Source organism: Cryptomeria japonica, chromosome 4 (genome assembly GCF_030272615.1).
Source record: "Cryptomeria japonica chromosome 4, Sugi_1.0, whole genome shotgun sequence".
NCBI lineage: Eukaryota > Viridiplantae > Streptophyta > Pinopsida > Cupressales > Cupressaceae > Cryptomeria > Cryptomeria japonica.
The window spans coordinates 371,697,783-371,711,171 of NC_081408.1; the positions used below are offsets into that span (position 1 = coordinate 371,697,783).

Below are 13,389 nucleotides of genomic sequence, written 5' to 3' on the forward strand. Positions count from 1 at the left end.
AGGGACATGGAAGACTCGCTGGATTCAGTCTTTGCTGGTTTTCTTAAACTCATCTTGGATAACATCTATGTTACTAGGTTTAAATTGCCCCCCAATCCTCTCTCAAAACGAGATTGGGAGATCGCTAGCAACTGGAATTTACCTAGCTCCTTTGCTCACTTTGACGGCTCTAAACATCTTCTAAGGCAAAATACTATTTGGTCCCACCCTCTTCCTGACTACTTCAAACTAAACTTTGATAGGGCTGCTTGTCTGGGCCTTGCGGCTGGGGGCGGTGTTATCAGAAACCACAGTGGGTCCCTGGTTGCTACCTATGTTGGGAACCTGAATGACTACTCTAGCAATCAAATGGAAGCTATGGCCTTGGCCTAGGGAATAAGGTTGTCACTCTCCATGGGTATAATGAATCTTGACATTGAAGGGGACTCTAAGCTCGTGGATGTTGTCAAAGAGAGAAACAAACCTAACTAGACTATTGAAAATATCATTAGGGATGTTCTTAGTCTTACAGCTGGGCTTGACTCCTTCTGCATCATGCATGTGTAAAGGGAAGGCAATGGGGTTGTTGATGCTATGGCAGCCATGGGATTATTAAACATTGGCCTAAGATGTTGGAGGAACCTCAATTCCTTGTCTCCCCATGTTATCTCCCTCCTGAAGGGTGAAGCTATTGAAATTCACTCCTATGATAGGGCTTAGGATTAGCCTCTTCTGGTACTCCCTCTTGATGCTTTGGAGTCTTGAGAGGATTCTTTTTTTGAATTTGAATATGGGGAATATGTTGATGACTACCGCTAATGGCTGGATGAGGTGGATTTTTCAACATGGGAATATGCTGAGTATTGCTAGCATGTCCACCAAAGGGAATGCATGTGTGGAAATCATGATTGGGTACAATCTTTGTGGTCACCTTCTCATGATGACCTGGAAGGGTGACGAAAGGTTTGGTTGCAGGCCTTGCTAGATAGTTCTCAAGGCTAGCCATATGCAAATGCCGCATGCCACTATTATCATTAATCGAACTAGTTTCGATTACTTGATTATTTCTTACGTGCCTAAGGTCCTGTCTCTTTTTACAATTAATGACTCCCACAAGTTACCTATTCCCAAGGGCATTAATGGCAATAATTCCACTTTTTGGTGTCTTGTTAATCACCTCAGGCTCAATTTATCGAACCCCTACGGAGTTGTTAACCATTCTAAAATCTATATCCTTAACATTCTCTGCATTGTTTTGCTTATGTCTTCTGCTAAGCAAGAGCTCTTGGACTTGGCCATTGGGGGTGACAGAGTACACTATGAACCTGATAATTGTGTGGAAGGTGGGATTGCATAATTCATAGAGTGCCTTACTGGCCATGATGAGCATCTCTCAGTCCAGTTTGTGGCCCCTTGGTCAGGTAAAAAGGTCATGATTGGAGGTGTCTCCTTTGAGGTTTCAGAGGATTATATTGCTCAAGTGGCGGGTCTCTCGTTGGAGGGAGAAAATGGAAGAGGACCATCCATGTGTCTAATAGTGAAGGCATGAAACTCTTCTTGAAAAACAAGGAGGAGTTGGTGAAATTGCAGGATAGTTTTGCTCGTGAAGAATTGAAGCACCCCTGAAACCAAATCTGTCTGCTTATCATGAAATACTTTACTTTGAAGGGCCGGTTCAAGTTATTTTAGTACTACCACTTCCCTTTGCTCAATCACTTCCGCAATAGTGATTTGCTTTGTTTTCCTTTTTTATTATTGCATTCTCTGGAAGTGTATATTAAAGAATCCCTAGACCCCAAGAATGGGGATAAGCCGCCAATTCTGCTTCACCAAGGCCTTATTTATAGGCTCTATGATTACCATAGGTCTCTTTGCCCTCCTAGGAATTTAATGTTGGTTCATCCCTCTATTTTAGCTTTGAACCCTTTCACGGCCTTTCCACCTGGCCTGGATTTGCTTAGGTTTCTCCAATTTGAGCAGAATGCCCTTGTGGTCACCCAATTCCCCCCTCTGTTTCTATCACTGAAATTGCCCAATCTGTGTTGTTTCCCTGCACTGGCAAGGAAAAGTTTCTTACCCCACCAAGGGCAAAGGGAAATCTTCGACGAAGCACAAGAGAATAGTCATAGATGATGACTCTTTGTCGGAGGATGTGGAGGAGGAAAACCCCTCTCTGGACATGGATGGTAGGAGGAGATCCCACAGACTTGCGTCTAAAGGATCCTCGACTAAAAAGGTGAAAACCCAACAGGTATATGAGGCTGAAGAGGATTATATGGATGACAAGGAGGGGGAAGATCTTAAGGAATTCAAAACTTTTGGGCTCCCTTTGGATGCTAGAAATGATAAGCTGGAAGGGGAGCCTATGAACCCTATCAACGTGGTGGACCCGAAAAAGGTCATTAATTTGGTGGGCCAAGAGGATATGGGAACTTAGATGGTCACTATCCCTATTGAGGATGTGCTGAAGATGACTGAAACTACTAAGGAGGACAAGAAGGATTGAGATGTGGAGATGGGGTGCAATACAAAGCAGAATAGGGCGGGCAGTGTGGGTGATACTTAATTCCCTCAAGGGATCCCCACTATGGAATAGATTCAAAGTATCAACATTGAGGTTAAGATGATCTTGAAGCAGATTGAAATTCTGGTGCCACTCCTTGATATGAAGGCCATAATTATTAATGAGGTCAAAGAGCTGAAAAGAAGGATGGATGTTCATGATACCCAGATCATAAGTGTTAACAGTTTTTTTCCTGCGGGTTCTACACAGCTCGGCTCTGACTTTCTCCCTCCTGAGAGAGCGTACAACTGATAGTGATGCTGATAAGGAGGAGGCCAAGGAACTGTATAAGTTCCTATTTAACGAATGGAACATGGTTGTGGAGATGACTGGGGTTTGCAAGTCGACCCCTTAGGTTTTTTTCTGTTGGTTTTGGTTAGGGTTGGTGTCCCTTGTTTTGTTGGTTCAAACTTTTGGTGTTTTTTTATTCTGAAAGACTTTGGCTGTTAACTGTTTTTGTGTTGTTAATAGTTCTTACTATGTAAAGGGTCAGTGCCCTAGTTATCACTACTTTTTTCATTAAAAACATAACTCAAAAATATAATATCATTATTACATATTCTATATAAAATCTTTAACTCTCTCCTAATTTTTACTACTCATGAACACATTTTTTGAGCAAAATTTAAATAATATCACCACCAATTTGATAAGAAGCTTCAATGAGATGTACTCCATCCCAATTGATAAATTTTGATGTATTCAGGTAGGATTTCACAATACTATTGGCACCACACATCCCTAAAAGGTTAAAATTGTATTTTCCTCCCCCACTTCTGCAACAAGTTTGAAAAGTTTCTTCAAAGCCTGTATGATAAACATTGTTAAATCCACGAGTTTCATTTTAAATGACTATCATATTTTAGCTCTTCTAGAGTGACAAAAATTGTGACATCTTACCATTTTGAGTTGCATTCTTGAGAATATTCAAAGCAATGTTGTAGTAATTTGTATATACAAGATTGAGTCCTGAATATTTGTTGTTCAGTTGTTGAATGGTTTGTTGCATTAATGAATTTTAGTTTTGAGAAATCTGATTGTATGATATTAGACACCCATTTTCATCAAAGTCTCTAGAGATAAGTTGTCGTAAAGTAATGATTATTGAGTTGCATCTTACCATTTTCATCAAAGTCTCTAGAGTGACAAAAATTGTGACATCTTACCATTTTGAGTTGCATTCTTGAGAATATTCAAAGCAATGTTGTAGTAATTTGTATATACAAGATTGAGTCCCGAATATTTGTTGTTCAATTGTTGAATGGTTTGTTGCATTAATGAATTCTAGTTTTGAGAAATCTGATTGTATGATATTAGACACCCATTTTCATCAAAGTCTCTAGAGATAAGTTGTCGTAAAGTAATGATTAATGGAGAACATCCTAATGGTGGAATGGCTTGAACAATAATATTTTTAGCTCCTTGTTGTATAAGAGCCTGCAAATTCCATAAAACAATTTGATTAATAATGTCATATTAAATTAAATTAATTATTAAATTTATTCGCACTTCAACTACCATCTATATGTGAATTGCATGAATATTTTTAATTTAATAATTATAATTATTATAAAAGTTATGAAAAGTGATCTACATATAAAAAATCATATGAATACCTTGTTAAAATTATTTAACATGAATATTTTAATTTATTATTTATTACTATTTATAGTTTTGAACATTTTAATATTTTAATAATTTATAATTTTACAATTCTTCTAGAATATTTTTGATATATTATATTAAGTAGAATAGAATTCATATTTTTTTATACTTTTATTAAAAAATGAATAAGATGGAGGGTTACCTCTAGTGATGCTTGAATATTAGCTATAATGAGAGAGGGAAAACTTTGTATCTCTTCAGTTTTAAAAGTATAGTTGTATCTATGTAGTCATTGGCACCTATCTCATCAAAAAAGTACAAAGATTTTGAAAAATGGTCTTGGCATCCTGTAAAATAAAATCAATTAAATTAAACATCAAATTGAGAATAACTGCTAAAATAAAATAAAACTAACACATAAAAAGAAATCTTGAAATCAAATCAAATTGATTTAATAGATAAGATGAAATCAAACATGTAAATAAAAATAGCATAATACCTGAATTTTATTTTCAAGTGTCGTCTTTCAATTGCATGAACCAATTTGTTTGAGCACTTAAAGATAAAGGTGTTAGAGTGACAACACCTCTACTATTTAAGAAAGAAGAATCCAATGCAGTGCTACCTGCTATTGCAAAATTTACTCCCGACAACCTTGAAGAAAATGACATAGTTCCCACTTTAAGATAAGGTGAGAGGAAAGGCAAATCTAATGATATAGCTATCAAGTCACACAACAAAAAATAGATTCAAGTGTCAGATAAACAAACATCTATTAAATTATTGAAAAATATAATCTCTTTCAATAATTGCATTGACTCTATTTTTTTAGATGGCTTTCTTCTCTTTTAACATTCTAATAATTAGATTTAGATTTTTTTAAAAAAATTAACTATACTCTAAGATATAATTGCATATATATGAACTCAAAAATTTAAACATTATTTAGTATATATTTAAAATCGTTTTAATAAAGATAAACTGCATGCCCTCACATATTTGCGAAATACTCTCCAGTACGGACCATTGTTGTGATTTAACAACAAAAACTCAGTCTCTTCTCGTGAAGGACCATTTGGAAGTCATTTAAATAATTTATATTGATTGGTTTTGATTTTTAAATTTTTAATTTAATAATAATATATTAATTTAACTATAAGACGTTGCGTGCATGTGAATTCAAAATTTTAAATATTATTTAATATATATTTAAAATTACTTCAATGAATATAAATTGCATCTATATGTATATAATGACATGTGAATTAAAAAATTTAAAATTTATTTGATGTATATTTATAATGATTATTTTTAAAATAATTTATATATTTGTTATTTTTTTAATTTAACTCTTCAAATTTAATCCATATTTTAACTTAGCTTAATTTATAATAAATTTATGACATACATTTTTTTTTCTTTTTAAGATATTCAAATGAGATACACCCTTCTCTTTTAACATTTGCAATAATTATATTATTTTAAAATTTGACTCTAGGATATAGTTGGATGAATGAGAACTAAAAGTTTTAAACATTATTTAATATATATTTATAGTCATTTTAATAAATTGGATGCATACATATATAGTGACATGTGAATTAAAGTTTTTTAACATTATTTAAAATATGTATTTAAAATGATTTTAATAATTATAAATTTACAACAACTATTTTTAAATTAGAATGTTTACAATTTAAGATTTCTTTCAATTAAAATTATATTAATAATATTTTCTAATAATTTATATTAAACAACTTTGATTTTTATATTATTAAGTTAATATACAAATATATTAATAAAACATAAAATAATAATATTATATCTAACTTCTAAAGTGGTGTGCAATTTTCTAAAAGAAAACATCTTGGTGAGATTTGGAGTACCTAAAAAGCTAGTTGCTGACAATGCTAGCTATTTTTCATCAGCTGAAATTACCTTATTCTGCTATGAGAATGGCATAAGCCTAGCACACTCCTTAGATTATTACCCTCAAGGGAATGGACAAGCTAAATCTAGCAACAAGAATCTTGCCGCCATCATTAAGAAATTAGTGGATGAGAACCAAAGGGAATGGCATAAAAAGCTATTTGATGCTTTGTGGGCTGATCAGGTAACATATAAAAGAGCTATAGACATGTCTCCTTTTCAACTAGTTTATTGAGTAGAGAGTGCTTTACCATTACCATTAGAACTCTCTATACTCAATTTGTAAAAGGCTATTAAGGATGAATTATTTCAATCTGCAGTGGAGAAGAGGATCATGTACTTGAATAAATTAGAAGAACAAAGGGACATGGTGATAGATAAAATTGCTCACTACCAACAGATGGTCAAGAAGATATTTGACAAGAGAGCTAGGTAGAGGAATTTTATAGTCGGAGACAAGGCACTTCTTTGGGACAAGAGGAGAGAACCGAAAGGTTCACACAAGAAGTTTGATTCATTATGGAAAGGACCTTTTCAAATCAAACAAGTCCTTGGCAATAATGCTTTTCTGTTGGCCTATCCTGATGGTACGCCACTACCTCTTGCCTATAATGGGCAGGATTTGAAAATCTTCAATTGAAGCAATTTCATCCTATTTGTACATAATTTTGTTTTCCTAGTTAGTTAGTTGTGTCTTGTTTCCTTTCATCTATGTTGCCCAATGAATAAGGCTTATGCCAAGTTCCTTGGATCCTCTGTGTCCTGAATAGTCCTTGTCCCCATTTAGAGCCAATATGTTGCCTCCTTTTAATTTTGGAGTCACCATCCAATTTTCTTTTTCCTAAGTGTTCATTTCCGCTTCATGTTTCAAGCTCCTGGTCGCAAACTTTATGAGTTTTCAAAAACATGTCGTGCTATACATCCCTTTTCAAAGCTTGTCACGGGGTTAGAAATTTTCAAAAGTATCTGATCATCCGATCACCCATTGTCTTGTGCTTCAGTCACTCTAGTGGGAGTTGTGGAAAGTTTGTGAGTCTCGACTATAGGTTCATAAGTTCATATTTTCCCTGAATGAGCGACTTGTCAGTCTCACCTAGGTCTTGGAGCACCACCTTTGAGTCAAGTTGTTGTATGGACTAATGTTGTTTTCTTTGTTAGTAGGAACAAGCTGAATTAAAGGACCATTTTGAAAGGTGAATTAAATGCAACATTTAAGGAATGTCACATCACTCGAGGACACAGACATGGTGGCAGATGATTTTTGAACTAGCTCTCATTTTTGAGTTTTCACAAAGTGCATTATCTAGCTCTTGTCCATGCGTAGTGTGATACAATATCACTGGGCAGGTGTGTGATTCACAGAGGTAGAACAATTGAACCTAGAAACTTTCCTACAAGAACTTGAAGGAGGTGAGAAAGCTCCATTGTGGAAAATAATTTTTCATTGTGGCTTGGCTTTCGCAGATGGTTTTTTGGTTGTTGTGCCTTACGCAGATTTAATTATTATATACTCTGAAAGATACAACCCAGAGACACAAGAAATCTGAGCAAAGGGTGGTAGGGTTGTAGCATGGATTAACAATGAAAGCGTCTCCCGCGCTTTGTGCCTTCTTGAGAGAAAATCCTTTGAAGTCATGTCCATTCTAGCTAGTGAAGAGTATTTTAGAATGCATGGGGATTGGTGTATGAACTGCATTGCCAGAAATTGGTTAAAGTCTGAAAAAGGAGGTAAGTCTCAATTGCCCGTCAAATTGAAAAGAATGCAATTTAAGGATGAAGTTGCAAAGATTATAGCCCTCTTGCATCATGTTGTAGGGAATTCTTGTACTAATTCTTTTGAGTTTTGGATGTGTCATTTTATTTTGGTAATTTGTGCCCCTGGGATTTTTATTGACTGGCCTTCTATCATTAGCTATCATTTGCATGAACAATTGTGGAATTTCCATCAGTCCCTTGCTTTTCATATGTGTTCATATCTGATTTTCATCCTAGCTAGTCAAGAGTTTGCTTGGTCGGGGTTGGAATTGCATCACCCTCTTCCTGCATTTGCACCCGTCTACAAGAAATTTCCCCAACTCACCATGCGTAAGGGTATGCACTCTTTTTCCCACATCAATGATGCATTCTTGATGGGTATGGTTAGAAAATTAGAGGAAACCCTGGTCTGCGAATTTCCCATGACTCTGTTACCTTTGTGATTAAATTTTGAAGTTTCTACACCCAATTTGATAGGTTCACATACCTTAGAGTTGGGGGTTTTGAGAAGACCCCGTTGAAATTGCCTTGGTTCCCATCTGATTATATTGTGTTCCTGGAAGTTTGCCGCTAGATGGCTATGGTAAATGTTAAATACCTGAACATGGGAAAAAATGATACTCTTTCCCATTGTCCACATCTCATTTCTCTTGCAAAACAAATGGTGCCGCTAAGGTAGTGGGAGCAATTCTAGAGAAATTCCATTTTCTCTTTGTCATCTAGAAATAGTTTTGATAGCAAGAGATATGTGAAATTCCATTTGTATGGACCCAAAGGTTATATGCATCAGCCTGACCTCGACGAATTCTAGGAAGATTGTTTAGATGATGTTGAAGTGTCTAAAAGGGGTTTCATGAGACTTTCTTTGAGAAAATTCACACTCTCGACGTTTCCTTTAATGTTCCTGATGATGTGGTTGAAGATGAGGTCATTATTGACCCAAAGTATCATACTCTTCCTAACGCACCCCCACAGAAGTTGATTGGTCTAAAGAAGAGGTCTCAGACCTAATGGTTCATATTGCTCCAGTGTTGAGAAGGACATTCGACTGGTTAAATGGCAAGTGGAAATAACATGTCAACTCCTCACAAAGCTAAAGGTCATCATCCCACAGAGAGCAAGGAGCAGTTTCCTCTTCCCCCGTTCCAACATCAACAACCAAGTCTGCAGATAGGTTACCAACCTGAAGTTCTCAGTTAGGTGGTGATGGGTCGAAACTTGAAGAAACCATTTCTAGAATAAAATCAACATGTGAGTGGGATGACAAAATTACACCACCCAGAGGGAAATCTCCCCTTGTTGATTTTGAAGGTATTTATCAACAAATAATTGATAATCATACTTTCTCTGATTTTCTTGAAATTCCCTCCTCTCCTATGCAATATACCCCTACGCACTGTTAATAAAGAGTTAATACTTGAAACAACCTCTCTGGCATGGCTGAAGACAGAGGTAGAAAACAAAAGAAAAGTGTCCACCCCTATTTAAAGTGAGATAGATACAGTTGCACTGTTGCTACAAAGATCTCACAAGCCTATAAAGGCTAAGAGAATGTCTTAGATCATTTCTAATTTTGTATCTGGCCATCAACTCCTAAAAATTCCTGATCCTATTAAAGATATGAACGCAAGTGAAATAAAAGAAAAAGATTATAAGATCAATCGTGTGGATATGGGACCTTCTACTTTAGAAGGGGACGTCTACCATTCTAACTTTTCAGTCCATGCGTTGATTAAGAGGGCTCAAGAACATAACAAAAATAACCTGGAGATACAATCACAAGTGCATTCATTCAAGGATTTAATTTCATCTATTATAAATCCTAATGCTTGGGAGGCTTCAAGTTCACAAGTGCAGGGACTTGATCCAGATACTGTGAAAAAAATCAAAGGAAATCTAGGATATGCTAAAGTTGTCACTGAATGGATAGATGAAATGAATATAATTGGTGTCAGTTATATCACTAAGTTCAGAGTGTTGTATGTAAACATTTGGAATTAAAAAAATGAATTATTAGCTGAGCTACAACAGGTCAGGAAAGAACATGAGAGCATATATGTGCTTTCAAAGGAGGTTACAAAGCTCATGACATTGAACCCTACCATTCTAATGACTGAAAAATTGGTAGAACATCCAAAGGAAGTTTATCTTACCTGGTGGGAAGCTTTGGAATGGAAATAAAGGATCTACGGTGATTATATCAGTGACATTGATGATGCCCTAAAATTTTGCTTGAATGATATGCTGGAAATAAAGAATAATCTCGGTGCTCTGGATGTTGACGTTATGGACATCTTTGAGGAAAATATGAGAACTTGGTGAGATGATGGGCTAGTTCAAGGGTAATTATCAGAAGAACATCAGAGACCCTCAAATATTTCTTTGGAATCCTTTAAGGGATTGTGTCACTTGCAAATGCATACCACTACCTTTGAGTCTAAGATGGATGAGATGCACAAAAACATAGCCACTACTGACGAGTTGATTTCAAAATGGAGAACAAGGCTACACATCATAGCTATACCGGAGGACCTAAGCTCGGAACCGATCATGAACATGTATCATGAGTACAGACAATGTCTTAAGGCCCAGGTAGTGGCACGTGCTAAATAGGAGGTGGAGATCATTGACGATAATGAACCGGAAGCTGAATATGCAGGGGCAGTTTCATAATTTTACTATTTTATCGCCTTTCTTGATTATTGGCTAGGAAGCCTTAAAGAATTATTTTAAAATAACAGTTGTCTTTAAGAAACGGTTTCTCTAAATGTTTTTAAATAGCTAGACTTAGTTTTATTTCAAGATCTTTTGGGAAACTTTTTTTACTCTGAAGAGCAAAAACTTCTTTTAATATATTTTTGTTCTACTGTTTTGAATATAGATAAATTGCTAGTGGCTTTTAGATATTCGTAGTCTTTGAATTATGATGTGTGGATGCTTTATGTTCTTTTGAATGGTTATCAGTGGATGAATTTATCTTTGTGATGGTGGTTGGTTTCATTTTTCTGTTGCTGCAAAAATATTATTTGTGAATGATATTTTATGGTGATCTAGTTGATTCAAAATCTTGAAAAATTTAAAAAGTGTTTATATTTTATGCATGCCTTTACAAAGATTTATGGTTAAAAGCTCTTTCCTTATTTTCTTTCTAGTTAAAAGCATTTCAGTTAATTCTTTATTCATTTAATATCATTTGAATGTAGTTGCCACCTTGTAAAATAAGCAGAGAATCAGTCAGTAGATAGTTTGTTCAGACTGGTTCAACTGTGGTTACATTTGTCACCTTTGTGGGCATGAGAATATAGAGTTAGTTGATAAATCTGTTAACCAAGAGGTTTATAAGTCTAAATTTATGTTAAATTATCTTATATATCATTATTTTTATAAGGTTTATATAGAGTAAACTATCAAAACCTTTAGAAACTTTATATAAACATGATAAATATTATTTATTTCATCATCAATAGAAGGTAGATTTGTGTAGAAGTTGATTTATCTAATAGTTTTAAACAAACCTAGATAATTAATTTGGGAGTAATTAGTTTTTACAATGCATTATTTATATTAACTTATCTAATATTTGTTTTAGGTGTCAATTATAGTAACACAAGATTAAACATTATCCTTCAATGATTTATTGAAATATAAATATAAAATTCAAGGCTCTCATGACACACATATAAGGGGCTAATGAACCAGTATCATCATTAGGATAAGCAATGCCATCAATTAGGCTTCTTAAAAAAATAAATGTAAACACCTTTATAAAAAATCTAATATTTCCAAATTATCAATTTTAGTTGTGAAAGATCCTAAAACATACACTTCAATAAGTTATTAACAAAGGTGTGATTGTGTGTACAAATTAATATTTTCTAGCTATCTCTAATTAGTCGAATACTAACTAACAACCACAAGAGTTAGAACTAACGGTCCATGACAAGAAAATGAAATAATAAAAAAATGGAAAATACAAACTAGATTAGGGAGGGAAAGTGAAAAAGTGGCTCAAAACATATGCACTTATAACTCAATATAACCACTAGCATATCTATCTTTAGAGGAATATAGGTAAAGTACTCAAAGATATCATATTTGTTCATTATTTTGGAATTAGGAACTCTTATAGAGCTACCAAACTAAATTTTATCAAATTTTATTAGTTCATGATATCTATTAAGAGGTTGTAACAAGTAGTCCTATATGTTATAAAATTTTAAACCTTTCAAAAATGGTTGGAAATGATCTACAAAGTGCAAGAGAAAAATGCTTGATATTAATATCTTATTTACTAAACATAGCATGGATTTATATGCAGGTGCAAAAGCATTACAATTATATTAATTGTAACAACACAACCATAATTATTATATTAGTTGGACAATTTAATAACCAAATTTATGCTAGCATTCCCCTCTTATTAAACTGTTCACAAAAAACTCAAGTTTCACCTTGCCAAGGGATCCCCTTTAAGGCTTACATCAGAAAATTTTCTAATTTTACATAAAATAAATACACATTTTTTGGAAGATATTTCACTGAAGAAATAAATCTTGAATCAATTGAAGCTCCATTAAGTTGCCTCATGACCCTTGGAAGGGTGTAGATTCAAGATGAATTATTGAGAATTTTCTTTGTCCTTAACTATTGAATCATAAACATCGAATTATTCAACAACAAATTCATATTGAAATCTACACACATAGGGATCCATGAGGTTGTCTATTGTCCCTCGTAAAGGTATAGTTTTCTATCATAATCTTGTAAATTCATTGAAAAACAATCCATATTGAGCTCAACATCAAATCCCTTACCTATCTCCAAAAATCAATTCTTCACAATACATGTATTCTTCAAATCCATCAGCACCAACAATGAAACCTCTGCATCTCTGCAACTCTGCAACTCTGCATCTCTACAACTCTGCATCTCTGCAACTCTACATCTCTGCAACTTTCCCACCCATTTTTGAGATTCTGTGTGCTTGGATGTTCGCCCCCCCTAGGGAGGCCCCCCCTCCCCTGCTGGACCCAACACCCACTTCCACGATCGATGCACATGCCTCTAGGACGGTTGTGGGGTCCCCATGTTCTGTGGACCATACAGAAGAAAATGACAATCTATGCACACTTTCCACTCCTCCATGTCTGATGAATTCTAAACCGAATGAAAAGGAAAGGAATATACCCCATCTCGGACCAGAAACTTCTGCCAGTCAGAAGGATAAGGATGCTGGGGAGGTGAATCCCAAGTCTAGCTGGAAGAACGCCCTCCTTGGGTCAACAAATTCGCTCCCTCTTGACGCCGTGGCCTCCTTCTCCCAAACAGAAGACAGAACATAAATCAAACTCTTGGACAACCTAATGGACAGAATCGCCACCTCCCTTCACCTGGCGATAGTTGGTCGCTTCTTCTCCTTTTGACCTTCTATCGACATAGTCAGGCATTGGGCTAAATCTTGCTGGAAGCTTAAAGGAAGCCTGGAGATTTCAACCATGCTGGGGGGACTCTTTCTATTTAAATTTATCACTGAGGAGGACCTAATTTATGTCCTGTCG

General features: G+C 35.0%; 1 protein-coding gene across 1 annotated transcript; it reads right to left on the reverse strand.

Annotated features, from left to right (window-relative positions):
* Positions 1 to 3,826: 3,826 nt before the first annotated feature.
* On the reverse strand, positions 3,827 to 12,760 carry LOC131047829 (sinapine esterase-like). The gene is made up of 4 exons (XM_059219167.1): positions 12,676 to 12,760; positions 4,688 to 4,868; positions 4,467 to 4,494; positions 3,827 to 3,979 (listed from the first exon to the last, which is right to left on the reverse strand). Exons 1-4 carry the CDS (start codon positions 12,758 to 12,760, stop codon positions 3,827 to 3,829), a joined length of 447 nt encoding a protein of 148 aa, XP_059075150.1.
* Between the last annotated feature and the right edge of the window lie 629 nt (positions 12,761 to 13,389).

Bases quoted from the DNA above. Each gene is read 5' to 3' on its own strand.
- LOC131047829 (XM_059219167.1), bottom strand. From the start codon at position 12,760: ATGCAGAGTTGTAGAGATGCAGAGTTGCAGAGTTGCAGAGATGCAGAG. The intron at 4,869-12,675 runs GTATTGTGAAGA...GTGACTTGATAG, and splicing joins GATGGATTTGAAGAATACAT to CTATATCATTAGATTTGCCT. The intron at 3,980-4,466 runs GTACTTTTTTGA...TGGAATTTGCAG, and splicing joins GACCATTTTTCAAAATCTTT to GCTCTTATACAACAAGGAGC.